The sequence below is a fragment of the Mytilus californianus genome, unplaced genomic scaffold (genome assembly GCF_021869535.1).
Source record: "Mytilus californianus isolate M0D057914Y unplaced genomic scaffold, xbMytCali1.0.p SCAF_8, whole genome shotgun sequence".
In the NCBI taxonomy this organism is placed as follows: Eukaryota; Metazoa; Mollusca; class Bivalvia; order Mytilida; family Mytilidae; genus Mytilus; species Mytilus californianus.
The window spans coordinates 111,984,726-111,999,907 of record NW_026262734.1 but is presented as its reverse complement, the minus strand read 5'-3'; the positions used below and the strand labels follow the sequence as shown (position 1 = coordinate 111,999,907).

Below are 15,182 nucleotides of genomic sequence, written 5' to 3'. Positions count from 1 at the left end.
ATGAGTCGGATTTCCTTCAGACTCTTGTCAAATACAAGAAGATCAAAGAAACCAGATCGTTTAATTTCACATTCAGATATATTGATGATTTCCTTTCAATTTTTTTTCTATATCCTCCAGAACTAGAAATTAAAGAAACAACAGACACGGCTTCCTCTGCCTCATGTTTAGACTTATACCTCAAATTTGACATAAGCGGTTATCTCAGTACCATAATCTATGACAAACGAAACGATTTTAATTCTAAAATTATGAATTTTAGACAACTTAGCGGCAATATACCAACTTCACCTGGATATTGGAGATGTATTTCCTAACTCATTTGGTATTCAAGAGCATGCAGCTGCTACTCAAAACTTTACAAAATGTCACCAGTGTCTGAGCCGAAAGTTGATGAACCAGGTTATGTCAACGAACGTCTCGTCCTTTTTTAAAACAAGTTTATCAGAAGATACCAAGACCTTGTCGATAAATATTTCGTATCAACTTCATAAATGGTACACGATGGTCTTGAAGTATAGATTTTAGGTTCGGACGTTGTTTGTCATCTTAATTGCGTGTTAATGTGCTCTTTCTTTTTATCTTTGTACATTTTTAACCTTTTCTGTTTATTCCATTTTTGGTAATATCCTTTTGGTGTGACTCGTTATTTATTTATCCCGCCATTGTGTTATTTTGCTATAATCAGTTTTCTAAGCGTCAAACGTGAACACCAGACGTTTCCAAAATTTGCATATGCTTCAGAATGATACAAATACAATGCAAAAGTTACCAAAGGGACATTCAAACTCATCAGTCGAAAATAAACTGACAACGCCATGGTTTAAATAGAAAAAGCCCAACAAACAACAGTACACAAAACACAATATAGAAAATTAAACACTGAGAAACACGAACCCCACCAAAACTAATTCTGATTTTGATTTTGCCATTTGATAAGGGACTTTCCATCTTGAATTTTTACTGACGTCCGGTATTTTTGTTATTTTACTTTTAAGCTATTTTTGATAAAGAAACAAACTTTTTTTCCAATCAATTCTAACATCTTTTTCATCCTGATTCCATGACTAGAAATACATAGTGTTACTCTTTTAAAAGAAAATTATTAAAAGTTATATTATTTGTACGTACTATGCATCCAACAAGTTTAACTTCATTTTCCCCTCGTTCACAATACATTATATATAGTTGAAAGGGCTTGCAATAAAACACTACCCAAAATGTATAACTTTTAACTGAGCGATGCTTTGGCTTTAATTAGATATGTTTATTACTAACTCATACAGGAACTTCTTAGGAAAAAAGAAAAGAAGTTAGCAGTATCATTTAACTTTACATTCCGCTATAAAGATGATGTTCTCTCACTAAATAATCGAAAAGTTGGTGACTATGTTGAACGCATCTATCCCATCGAACTAGGGATAAAGGATACAACAGATACAGTTAAGTCTGCCTCATATCTTGACGTACATCTAGAAATTTACAATGAGGGTAGGTTGAAAGCAAAACTTTACGACTAAAGAGATGATTTTAGCTTCCCAATTGTGAAGTTTCAATTTCTATGTAGCAACATTCCCGCAGCGTTTGCATACGGAGTATATATCTCGCAATTGAAACGATATTCCCGGGCTTGTATTTCCTATCATGATTTTCTTGATAGAGGGTTGCTGATCACAAGGAAGCTATTAAAACAAGAGTTCCAAATGGTGAAGTTGAAATCATCACTTCGTAAATTTTACGGACGCCATCACGAGTCGGTTGACCGTTATGGAATATCCGTTTCACAGATGATAGTCGTAACTACAATCCCGTTCCCTTTTCACGAATGTGACCTACCGAATTAGACTATTTACCGGGTTTGTACTAACATGAGGAACTCGACGGGTGCCACACACTACAAACCAGTAAAAGTCTGAAATGGCCTATATTTGTATTCGACTGTACTGATTTTTACTCGACCAGTCTGAACTGGTCTGAAATTTACTTGATAATACTCGACTGTAGTCTGAACCATACTTAACAGTCTGAACTTGTACTCGACCTTTACTCGACCAGTACTTAACCATTTTATTTTCGTCTGAACCATGCTCGACCTAGTCTGAACCATGCTCGACCTAGTCTGAACCATACTAGACCTAGTCTGAACCATACTTGACTAAGTCTTAACCAACCTAGACCTAATTTTTGTATCTATCTATTGTATTTCATCAATTTAGGAACTGTTTTTAACAGCTATTTCCCCTGGCTAAAAATTTAAACAACAATTTGAAATTTAAAATGTATTCAATATGGCATTGAAACCAAAATTTCACAATAAACATGATATAAATTCAACACCAAATTTATCAACACTTACATATATATATATATATCACCTTTAAAATAAAAATAAAACAAGCTGATCAAATAATCTCAAAACTGAATGTTGACTTATATTTTCAATGTTATTCAAATTTTTTTGAATGTTTCAGATATATTTTATGGTTACTGGACAATTTTCACCATTTACTTAAGCCTTGTATAGATCTATGGTGTCAGTTGAGTTTAGTTAATAATGCAGTGAACATTTTGTTTATTAAAATATATCTAAAATAGTATATAAAGCAACTTAACAAATTTTAAAAATCACACCTTTGTTTTGTAAAACCAAGAATGTAATATAATCATGATACTAGAACTTCCATAGCAATCCTTGATAACCATTTAAAAAAGGAAATGTGTTCCAAAGTTGCAGAAAAAATTTATTTCAATTAAATTTAAATAACGTTTGTCAAAATTAAAGACATGGCATACAAGAAGCATTTTAATAAGGTGTAATTACCTCAGTACATGTGTGTTTTACAGGTAAAAAGAAAGCCCTTTTTTCTTAAACTCGTGTATTACTTATCTAGTGAATTCAAAAGCCCTTGTGATTTAAGTTTTACGGGATGTTGCAATTTTTAATGAATGTTAATTAGAAATTAATACTCTCCGACCAGGTGTGATCTTTTTAATGAGTTTGCCCCAAGCAGGAGGTATAACTTTATACTTTAGCACTAATCAGAAGAAAAAAATAATCTATTTCTTTAATTTTTTTATTCCTTTTTGATTTTGATATATAATATATCCCAAATTATAATAAGAATAGATATATTTCTAATATAAGGTTAAACAATTTCAGTGATTTTTTTGGCTGTTGTTATCTCATTAAAAAGATAATTATATAAGTATTGTATGTAACCATGAAACCTATATAGTTTTTCTTAAGAAATTTAGGAAAATTAAGTTTAAAAACAAAAAACACATGCCAAACAAGAAGCACCTTAATAAGGTTTTATTACCCTCAGTAAAGGTGTGGTTTTTAGTTAAAAGAAAATCTTTTTTTTAGCAAAACTCTAAAACTTTAAAATTAATATAATTAAATTATTATATAAGATAATTTAATGTAACTATCTCTATTTGATAAATCTGAGAATCATGTAAGGATGTAAAAATATGTTTTTATATATATCTTTATTTTATTGTGGATGTTGTCATGTCATAAAAAAATTAATTTTAACATCTAAAATTAAAAAAAGTATAGGTTTTTTGGTCAAGTATGGTTCAGACTGGTCGAGTATTGTTCAGACATTTGGTCGAGTATGGTTTAGACTGAAAAAATAGGTCGAGTACAGGACGAGAATGGGTTAAGACTGTTTCAGACTGGTCGAGTAATAGTTCAAACTATTTTCAATGGCAAAGATAAGGGTCAAGTACAAATCAGTACGGTCGAGTATGGTTAAGACTGGGGTCGAGTAATGTCGAGTAAAATTCAGACCAATTCAGACTGGTCGAGTAAAAATCAGTACAGTCGAGTACAGATATAGGCCATTTCAGACTTTTACTGGTTTGTAGTGACATGTGGAGAAGGATCTGCTTACCTTTCCGGAGCACCTGAGATCACCCAGTTTTTTGGTGGGGTTCGTGTTGCTTAGTCTTTAGTTTTCTATGTTGTGTTTTGTGTACTATTGTGTGTCTGTCTGTCTGTTTTGTTTTTTTTTCTTTTTTAGCCATGACGTTGTCAGTTAATTTTCGATTCATGAGTTTGAATGTCTCTCTGGAATCTTACGCCGCCCCTCTTTTATTACAATTTCAGGAAAGAATTCGCATGTACCTAGTTACATAAAGGAAGATGACGACTCTAGAATGCCACCAGCTCTAAGAAGCTTGAATCCTCGAACTGCGACACCGCCACTGCCTGATAAGTCTTCTGTGGTACAACAGTTGCCAAAATCTACACAAGGGAACCAGACAAAAGAAAAGGATGAGCTTACAAGCAGTGTAAGACTTTATTTTAATTGATAAAATGATAAAAGATTTGTTTAACATATATATAATAAAAATATGCCATAGTAAGGAAAACGGTAAATTCATTGTCGAAGAAAATACTTATAAAGCAAAACAAGGATATGAGATTTACTGTAATACATGTATCACGAATGGTCTTTTTAAGCATATATAAATTATTCTTTCTGTTCAAATGACATGAACCGCTGACATCATATGTGCCAAATATAATCGACCAAGATAGCAGCAAACTTGACCTATATTACAAGTAGATTGTTCAATAAAACTTGAAAAGGTTGTAGCTCAAATTACATTTTTAAAGATATTGATACTTCCCGGTCAGTATCATAATTTTGAATTGTTCTTTACCACTTATAGACAAGTATTTTTCTAATGCTGCTCATTTGTCAGAACGTGCATCAGTTCAAAAGCGGGTACGAAACACCTCCACTTAAATTTCAAGACGCTATGCTGGTGTTAACTTGCCTGATATTTAGTATAAATATCTCATTAATTTATATTTTGAGTAACATATTTTTCTTTTTTTCATTTTTATTTTAAATATTCGTACTCAACCGTTTAAGCATACTGTTTTAGGTTCAAAAGCATTTGCTCTAATTAACTAGACGTGATTTACAAATTTCTGCACTTTAGACTGCTCGGTATGGTGCAATTGAAACTTTGTATGTTTGAGCAAAACATTTTTGCAAAAAGTTCATCAGAAAAGACCAAGACCTAATAGACAAAAATGCAGTGTCTACTTCCAACATATAATACAAGATGGTCTTGAGGTATAGATTACAGGTGCTGAAGTTGTGTATCTCTTTATTTACTTTACAGTTTACCCTTATTTGAATCCATACTATTGTGTTGCTTTTGGTCGTATAATTTATGACGTGACTCGGTATTTCTGCATTCAGCTATCGGATATTTGACTTTCACCCTATCTTTGGCCGTGAGTCTCGCTACTTTTGGAGTTTATTCGAATCTCAATGGTTTTGCCTCGAGCATCTCTGAAGAGACATTGATTGTCGAAAGGCGCATCTAGTACAGAAATATTGGTACCGTTTATGTTATTACTACCACTGGGTCGATGCCTCTGCTGGTGGACTGATAGTCCACGCGGGTATCACCAGCCCAATAGGCAGTACTTCGGTAATGGCATGAAAATACGGATTTTTTTTTATTTAAATTTGCTGTTACAAAATTTTGGAAATTATTTTAAATTAAGGAATATATCTCCCTTATACAAAGCTCTGATTCCTTGCCCGGCTTTGGCTATACTTTTGTGTCCTTTTTTATTTATAGGTCTTCATCTTTTTGATAAGTTTTGGATTTTCACATATTTTTGCCTCTTGGAAAACTGAAGAGACATTAATGGTCAAAATACGCACCTGGTGCAGAAAAAATGATACCGTTTATGTTATTAGATTCTGTTTGTTACCTTGATATGTCTCCTCATTGGATTCGTGAGATTTGAACATTGGTAGACTACTTATGTCTTAATTTACAGATGACCGATATGTCTTCTAATTATTCTAACCACAATCCCGTTCACTTTTAATCAATTATGACATACCCGGGTGAAAGCGAACATACCACGAACAACACGACAAGTTCCTATAAAAAAACGGCCGGGATATTGTTACTTTTCGAAATACCTGAGAAAACCACATTTGATGTAAGCTGTATCCTCTTAATTATAACGACGCTTTTTTCAACTGCGTTTTCAACTCAAAGTTTTCAAGAGGTTCAACATGCACTTTTTGCAATCAGTTTAAAACCAACTGCAAATCTCATTCAGGTTATAATTTTGATGTATGTGGTCTAGAGTTAAAAACCCATTTCATATGTATTGTAATATAAAGGTGTTACCTGCTTCAATAGTATCAAACCGAGGTAAAACATTGGAAAAATAGATCTTTACACTGAAATTGTCACTTATTGCAATTAATTACCAATCAAATGAGATAAACAATCTGCCAACAGGTGAAAAATTGTTGATTGGGAATAATCTCTTGTGAACAACACCAGCTACATTATTACTTTAATTTGGAACTTTTGTCTTTCTGGGATCTGCCTGTACTAAATCAGGAATATGGCAGTTGTTTTCACATGTTCCGGTGATTGACAGCGTTTGATTATGTCGGTTTTTATGGACTACCCCTTTTTGAATTTGCCTTGGAGTTCAGTATTTTTGTTATACTTTTTTTTCAGTACGACTGAAAACTAAAAGGTTTTCATTAAGTTCTTTCGAAAAACTTTCGCCTTGGAAAGATCAATTGTATGACTGAAACTACTATGAAATTGTTTTGTGTGGTGGGGTGTCTTTATCCACAATGTATATTACAGTTGAATCTGGCGTTGAAGCTACTTCATATTTTGCAATTCTTTGTGAATCACGCAAAGTGGTGGATTAACATATGGATACATTTGCCTCGCAGGTATTTCTGAGACATCTACGATAAACAGTTGAAGATTTTGAATTCATAATCAAACATTTTTGTTTGAAGGTATTCTGTCGAGGCAAGCAAATAGATCAGGGGTTGGCACCACAAATGTAAAAAATAGTTTGAAAATTTTGTAAGCGCTTAATTTTGTTCTGCTCATGATATTTTTCTTTCACATTATGGAAGCAACCTTAAAGGTTCTATTTGTTTTCTTTTGTTTGTTAATGTCCTGGACCACCGTTCTGCTGTCTGAGCTTATCAAAACGGATTGACCTATAAGATCCTTCAGAAATTATTTGATCGCGCGTACTACTGTTTCCATTTATAAGTAGCTTATGTGTTTCTTGCTCTCTGATGCAGTCCACTCTCCCTGAAAAAAATATGACTTGTGTCTAACAACCCATATTAATACGTAGCGTCTTGGTGAAAGGTAGTTTGCATTGACATCCGCTTGACACTTTGTACTCATGTTCATTATAAAGTACACTGTTTAATATAGTGATATAATTGAAAGTAATTAAAACAAATACGTTTTTTAGAAATCAGAAAAGAAGGAGTTCCCTAAGCAACAAGACACAGCGCAACAACAAAAACACAGTGAAGTCAAAGGTACTTATTATTCTAAATGTGTAGTACATGTAATAAAGTACTTGCCATTAATGTATCGAACGTTCAATATTTCAAAATTGCGGCTAATTGTGTAATATGATTTTACTACAAGGATTGACAAAGTTTTAGATATAAAGTCATCAATTAGATTAATCCTGTCCGGCAGTAACACAATTGCTGAAGTGCGACGTTCGTTTGACTTTGCGGGCTGTATAAATACAAAACCATGTCAAGTCAGAATGATGACGTTAAATCTGATGACATGTGTATAGTGAGAGTCAAACACTTTCTACGCGTACCATCTTTGCAACAACTTATCGATTGGTTTGAAGGTGGACGATTGCAAGGAAACAATTTGGTTCCAGCCCAAAACTACCCTCATTTTCCAGTGTCAATAGACATTTAAGTCCTTCATCCTGGTCGACTCACTTTCGAGGATCTACTGATTGCAGTAATTGTAGATTTGTCATCGTCCTGAATATGCATGATATATTTGCCTCTGGTAGGTAAACAAACATCATTTCATTAATCAAATATTGACTTGCTCTTATGTTGTACTGTTACACCAGTGTCATAAGTTAAGGGAGGGTTGCGCCAGCAAAATAGTTTAACTCCGCCACATTCTGTATGTGCCTGTCCAAAGTCAGGAGCATGTAATTCAGTGGTGATCATGGGTTGCTGTATATCATCTTTGTTTTTCGTTCATTATTTTGTACATAAATCAGGTCGTTAGTTTTCTCCTGTGAATTGTTCAACATTTGTTATTTCGTGATACGACATTGGTTTTGCGCATTGTTGAAGTCCGTAGGGTGGCCTTTAGCTGTTAACCTCTATGTCATTTTGTCTCTGGTTGAATGTTGTCTCATTGTCAATCATGCCACATCTCCTCATTTTTATATTAACCCGCGAATATATCTACTCGATACTATCTACCAAAAAAGTCAGTGGAATCCATGAAGTCAAAACAAACATTAGTATGACAACAGAGTTAATAAATCAATTATTAGTATCAGCACGCATGACAGATGCATGGGTGTTGAACAGTTTGAATTCAATCAATTTCTCAGGGTTAATTCAATTATACATGTACCAATTTCCATTAATTAATTTAGACAGTAAACAAATATAATAAGCTGCGGATTCAAATGCGCATGCTTCGTGTTTATCGGAATATTGAAATTGTTGCAAGAATAAAATGGAGAATTAAGAAGACATTTTATCGTAAGTTAATAAGTTATCTAAGCTTATGGTAGGATTATGCAACCCCACACAGGTTTATTCTCGGCACATTCTGTATTTACTTTTCTCTAGTCAGGAGCCTGTAATTCAGTGGTTGCCGTTTATTTTGCTGTATATCGTATTTGTTTTTTCGTTTATTGTTTTGTACATAAATCAGACCGTTAGTTTTTTTGTTTGGATTGATTTACATTCGGGTCTCAGCTTGCCATGCTAAATGAGTGTTGCCCATTGTTGCTAAGATTGATATGTTTAAGTGTGTGAGAAAGATAATAAGGTTTGAAATGTAATAAAATACAAAGATTTACATTTATTACCGATACAAAGGAAGCGGCCCTCAATTTTGATTTAAATGAAGCAGTGGAAATCTGGTTACAAGTGAATAGAATCATACTTAATAATTTATATAAACATGATCAAATAGTAGTAATCAACACCTCACCAATTTTAATAACTGGTAAATCAAATTTTGAAAAATGAGATTTATGGGAAATATATAATAACTAAATCAAAATCAAGGTACAACAGTTGTCTTGTTACACCTGTATGAAACGTGTGGACATAAATGACGTATTTTGCGATTCTGGTCCACGAATTTTTAAGTTTTGAAATTTTCATATTACTTATCTAAAAAAAAATAAGATATTTTATTCATATAGGTTATGAAAAAAATTATTAATATTATCTTCGCTTCTATCATTTGCATATAACTTATGAGAGTATTTTATTTTGTTTAGTTCTCTAATCTTAGAACTGCCGATGAGGTTGAACACAACTTTTTATTTTAAAAGCATCTAAAAAATACAAAAACACATCATCGCATAAACATTTTAATTTCTTATATATTTAAAAACGTTTAAATAAGGAATATGAAAGCCTTTCGATTTGCTTTTGTAAAGACATTACAATAGCGTACCTATACACCGACAACGTTCAAAACGTACGAGTTGAGTGGACAAACTTGCAAGACATTAGATTTGTTCAAAAACGAGGTTTTATTGAGTTAGTAAACTATCAGAAAGTACACAATTGTTTAAAGCGTTCAAGTACAATTACGAAAAAGCACTATCTTACATACTTGAACTCGAATATTTTAATTACTGATGTTGCAACTGATTTTTTACCTGTAAAAAACGGCAAAATTCGATATCGGACATTCTTGCAAAACATTTACTAAATACCGTTGCGTTTTTATTTGTGGCGTGAATGCTCTAAAAACCCGATTTTTAAATGATGTATCCATGTAATTTATTAAGCAGTATTTATCAAAACGCAATAATATATAACCGTATGTAAAAAAAATCTCATAAAGTTTCATGAATTAACATTTTCTGGAATCTGACCATGATGAAAACAATTAATTTTTTTATTAAATATCAGTTCGATCGTTAAATCAGCAAGTATTCGCTAATAAAATCATAAATAAAATATTTCATTAATATTTCTGCAAGTTTTTACGAATTTCATATTCTCACGAAGTGTTCAAAAACGCATACTAAGATTATTATACGTATACTCCGTGTGCATGATTTCGACACTTTATGGCAATAACGTGCGTAACGTCATTAAAGTGACCTATACTTTCTACGTCATTCAGTGTCTGGTGGAGAGTTGATTAATTCGCAATCATACCACCTCTTCTTATTTTCATACAATAGAAAAAACATGCAGTAGAACGCCATTAGGCGTATAAATGTTTCGTCCAATATGACTGTTAAAAGTCCAATATAACAATATTAAGTTCTTAGTAATTTGAGCATACTAGAGCTTGTGCATACCATTCACAAAAACTTTTATTTATTTGATGGTCAAAATCCAATGGAATGACAAATCGCTATTTCTTTTTTAATTCTAACAGTATGTTATGGGTACCAATTCCAAAAATTATATAAAGCTTCCAGTAAACAAATCCAAGCAAACGCAAGCTATTGTAAAATATGTGAAAAATGATTTCAAATCTCACAATAACAGCTGCCGTATCTCTAACGACAAACAGGAAAATATAAAAAAAAAATCGAAGGAACATTCAATTACCTATCCCAACAATAATTTTAAAAAATTAGGAAATTAATCCAAGCACACTGGAGTAATACAAATAAAAGACATAATAATCCAATGAACATGCAAGGGACTCCGTGGGTGTCTTACATCAGATTTAATACATTTCAGATCAGGAACATCACGGACATCATGGCCTTACTCGTTACTATGATGAGTTATTAGATAACACAGTACTTGACAAGATGGTTCTAGATAACCTCATTTCCAGATGTATTTTAATGATAGAGGACAGAGAAGAAATTATCAAACCAACCACACAACGTGAACGTAACAAGGTTCTACTGGGTATCTTAACTGAACGACCATATCCTACCTTCCATTTGTTAAAGGATGTCTTACAGGAATCTGAACCAAACAATAGTTGTGTTCAAGAGCTTGTCAAGAGAATGATGAGTACTGAAATCAGGGACGAACACATAAGTTGCCAAGCACACGAGATTAGTAAGTAGTTTCAGCTAAACATTTGTTGAAATAGATGTAGAATGAGCCATGTACACTAACTTGTAATATTTGAATATATAGTTGTGTGCACACACAATTCCTCAGTATCTTTAAATGTAAACACTTCCTAAATTTCTGACTGAATTTCAATGAAACATGGATCATGGGATGGCCAGTAACAAGTGTTGCTTATTTCAAAAATGCAAAAGGCTGTCAGCAGAGATCAAAGTTTACATTGAAACGCTATGGAAAATACTGCATTGATTTCTATTTAAGAATAGATGAAAGGAATTTAACCCAAGTTATGCAGAAATGTTCCTTAGATGGAAATGTCTGTTTTTTTATTTCTTTTGTTTTAATAAATAAATTTCATAGCATGGCAAAATACATCTTTCGAGTGATTCAGACTCCCAGCAGCCTCTATTTATAATTACTATATGAATTTGTCGTCAAAAATGTTTCAGTGTATTTCAATTTAAGAATTACTTTTTATTTCTCTGGACCATTGATATGTACCAAGTATGCTATTTTCAAAAGGTCATTTATTCAAACTGATCTAACTATATTATACTGCTGTTATGTTAAATATCCCATATTTCCTAATTAATACATTTACTCTGACCAGCATAGGGTAACATGATTGGACTAATAAAATATTGTGTATCAACAAAAACATTTAAAAAATGATGGTATTTTATAGAGTTATGTACATTCCTGCTTTGTGGTGTGAAATAATCTGTGAGGCGTATTATAAGATTATTATTTCAGGCCATTGATTATCCCTTAACCTTTATCACAGCGAATAAATTTAAGTTTTTTTCTTTATCTAAATGCAAAACATGGTAGTTATACAAGTTTTTGGCGTGAAAAAAAACCCAGTGTAAATGTCAATTAAATTTTAAGAAATAACAATCTAATTAAAATTAAATCCTTGAATTGCTCCCGTTCTGATATGTCGCGCATCAATTCCTTTAAGAGATCAATTCTGATTGGACGAAAAATTAATGTTATTCAAATAAAACGTTCGTGAATCTATGTTACGAAATTTGACCTCTCTATCGGGTTTCGTTAAATCCTTGATGCGCGACATATCAGAACGGGAGTAATTCAAGGATTTAATTTCAATAAGATTGAAGAAATAAAAAAAAAAGGTTCTAGTAACGTAAGGTTTTAGCAAAGTATTGCATTTGTGTTGATTTCAGGTGTGTTAATAATAATAATAATGATAATAATAATAATAAAAAATAATTACAGTAAATAATAATGACTTTATTTAAAGAGGATGACTCAATAAGCATTCACTAATCTATATTGAGGCCCTCACATAAAAAATACTGAAGAACATGAAGAAGTATTACAGATATTACAATTTTTGAACAATTTATTAAAATTTCATGCTAAATGATTGTCTGTAGATCAAGAAAAACAAAACAAACAATACAATACATTATACAAAAACGTTAAACAGACATGAAAGAGTTAGAGAGTTTATATATCATTTATAGTATACAAAAAAAGGAGCTATATGTAAATGATGTTATAATCAAATTGGATTAGGCCTCACTACCGCTAGATTATTGTTTGTAGAAGATCATAAATGATCTGAGATTTTGTATAAATGTAATAGTTGGCAGAGAATGAGGTGATCAACAAAATCAAATGCTTGTTTCAGATCTAGAAAGACTGTTCCTACAACATTACCGTCATCAATATATTTAAGCCAGTTATCTATCAATTTGGTAAGGGCTGTTTGGAGTGAGTGGTTTGATCTTAATCCGGATTGTGCCTCGTGTAATAGTTTATATTTTGACAGATAAAGATAAAAATGATTGGCAACATGTTTTTCAAATACGTTAGATATAGTGGGAAGCATGTTTTGTGATTGCGAACTGTTTACAATAATTCCATTATACTTGATACAGCTACCCACTTACACACTGTTAACTCCAATTCGCGCGAGTACACGTGCTGTCATGATCGTTGATGTACTACTGTTGTAAACGGAGAGCATGATTTTCACTAGAAAATCCCATTGCCTCCTCCGGAACCTCTATGTTACAAGTCAGCACCCGAACCGATTGAGCTAGAGAAGTACTTCGAATCCCTAGCTTAATCGATAACTGCTTGTTAAGTATCTACTACACTAAATACTGACGTACTGTTAATTTGGATCGTCCATAGATCTTATGGGCTGGCGAATGAATAATATAGATTTTCATGCATCTATCGACTGCAGGAAGTATCTTGCAGTTGCTTCGTACTTCGAGTGATAAAACATTTCAGCCACATTTAAGAAGATAACATATTTAGCAAATGATCAAGTGAGTAGGTTATGTTAGCACAGAGGATCGAAAAGGACAACTGGATAGGTGAAAAGTGTTTTACACTGAACATACACCTTCCCTAAATACCAGACTGGAGAAGTTTATGAGACTATCATTCTATACTCGTACGCGGTGGTTGTCCCTTTTCCTTAAAGAAAATCACATCGTACACTTTTCTTATTTTCAATATTTTAAAAATACATTTAAAAATAAGGAGATGTAGTATGATTGCAATTGAGACAACTATCCACCAAAGTTCAAATGAAGTGGATGTAAGCAATTATTGTTGTCTTTGTTCTTTGATGAATAGTTCAAATTTAAAAAGCAAGACCTCATCTATTTTCATTTTCCTAATCATGCCATGATCAAACTAATGCATACATTATAATTTTCGCGTATTTTATGCAACGTTTAGGACAGCAATAGGTTAAGTTGACTAGATAAATTGTTCTAACGGAAAATATAACTCGCGGAAGCCTATTTTGGTTCGCTAAGCTTTATCAGTAGTGGACCCGGGAACTTTTGAATTAACAACATAAACGGTTCAAATTGTATTGCACCATGCTTTACAAAGGGTGAGTGGTAACATGTGAATAAGGAGAGGAAGAGGGAGCCAAACCTTATATTATATTTTAATGCTCAAGACATTCTTGATCTTGACACATATATATATAGCATAGACACCTCTCTATTTTGGAAGACCGTGTGTCTATTGCGTGACTCATGCGTTTGTACATGCGAATTCATATTAATAGATATATTTGACTTTAAGATCACAGAGGTAGTGCCAATATCACCTGAATTAATAAGGACTATTTCAAAAAGTATGCCAATCTTTACGTAATTTGTAACAGTTGTCCACATTATAAAAGCCTGACGATAACCAAAAACCGAAAGTTTGACAGAATTTTGCAACTTATGAGTATTTATCTAAAGATATATAGGAAATATATTCATAAGAAAGACCAAAATTATGTTTGAACTAAGGTTTTATATTATCTATCTGGTACATAATAGTTTATTTTGATTTGTGATGTCCAATTGATAATGTTGTATCAAAATGATTTCAACATTTAGCGCCGAATTATATTTTGATTGTATTAAAACATGTTGAAATTTTTGGCCAAAGTATACGATAATCAAAAAGGCTCTTCAATATCTAAAATTGCACCTCAGTGGTAAAATGAATCGGTATCTTGAAACCATCGCTGATGACATGCATCAATAAATATGTATTATTTCGTGAAACAAACCATTTCAAGCATTAATTTGACAAAAAATGATTAAGGAAAGGGACACTACTTCATTTCTGTTCACAGCGTTTACTTGAAATTATTGTATTCATAAATATCAAACATTTTCCTTCTGATATTATATAATATGCAAGTTGTGTATTGATCTCCATGTATTGAACATATCACACGCTAATAAATAGAATTCAAGAGAGTGCAATTGTGACAAGATAGGAAATTGTCTCCATGGTCAACATTATAAATAGTAACCATGACAATATCTGTCGTGATAAAATATCACTCTTGAAAAGTAGATTAGATATTAAAAACATAAAGGCTTATTATGATAAAAAAACATGGACGCACACATGAAATATTGTAGAAACAACTATTGTTTATATGAACCAGAAGTTTTCACAAAATAAGTGCATTCAATTTTTATGTACTATCACATATTTGTAACGCAAACATTATGTTTTGCATATGGAATACACTTAGATTTGTTCTAGTCATAATTCTGTCCG

The 15,182-nt window shown here is 32.4% G+C and overlaps 1 protein-coding gene across 13 annotated transcripts in view; it reads left to right on the top strand.

Moving 5' to 3' along the window:
* The window catches only part of LOC127711594 (uncharacterized), an 84,835-nt gene that overhangs the window by 23,356 nt on the left and 46,297 nt on the right, over positions 1-15,182 (top strand). For 11 of the 13 annotated variants that reach the window (XM_052217685.1, XM_052217686.1, XM_052217683.1 and 8 more), the window contains 3 exons: positions 4,115-4,299; positions 7,295-7,364; positions 10,770-11,102. In XM_052217685.1, coding sequence (XP_052073645.1) covers positions 4,115-4,299; positions 7,295-7,364; positions 10,770-11,102 — 588 coding nt within the window. The remainder of the gene's footprint in view (positions 1-4,114; positions 4,300-7,294; positions 7,365-10,769; positions 11,103-15,182) is intronic. The other 2 variants (XM_052217692.1, XM_052217691.1) reach the window with 2 other exon arrangements.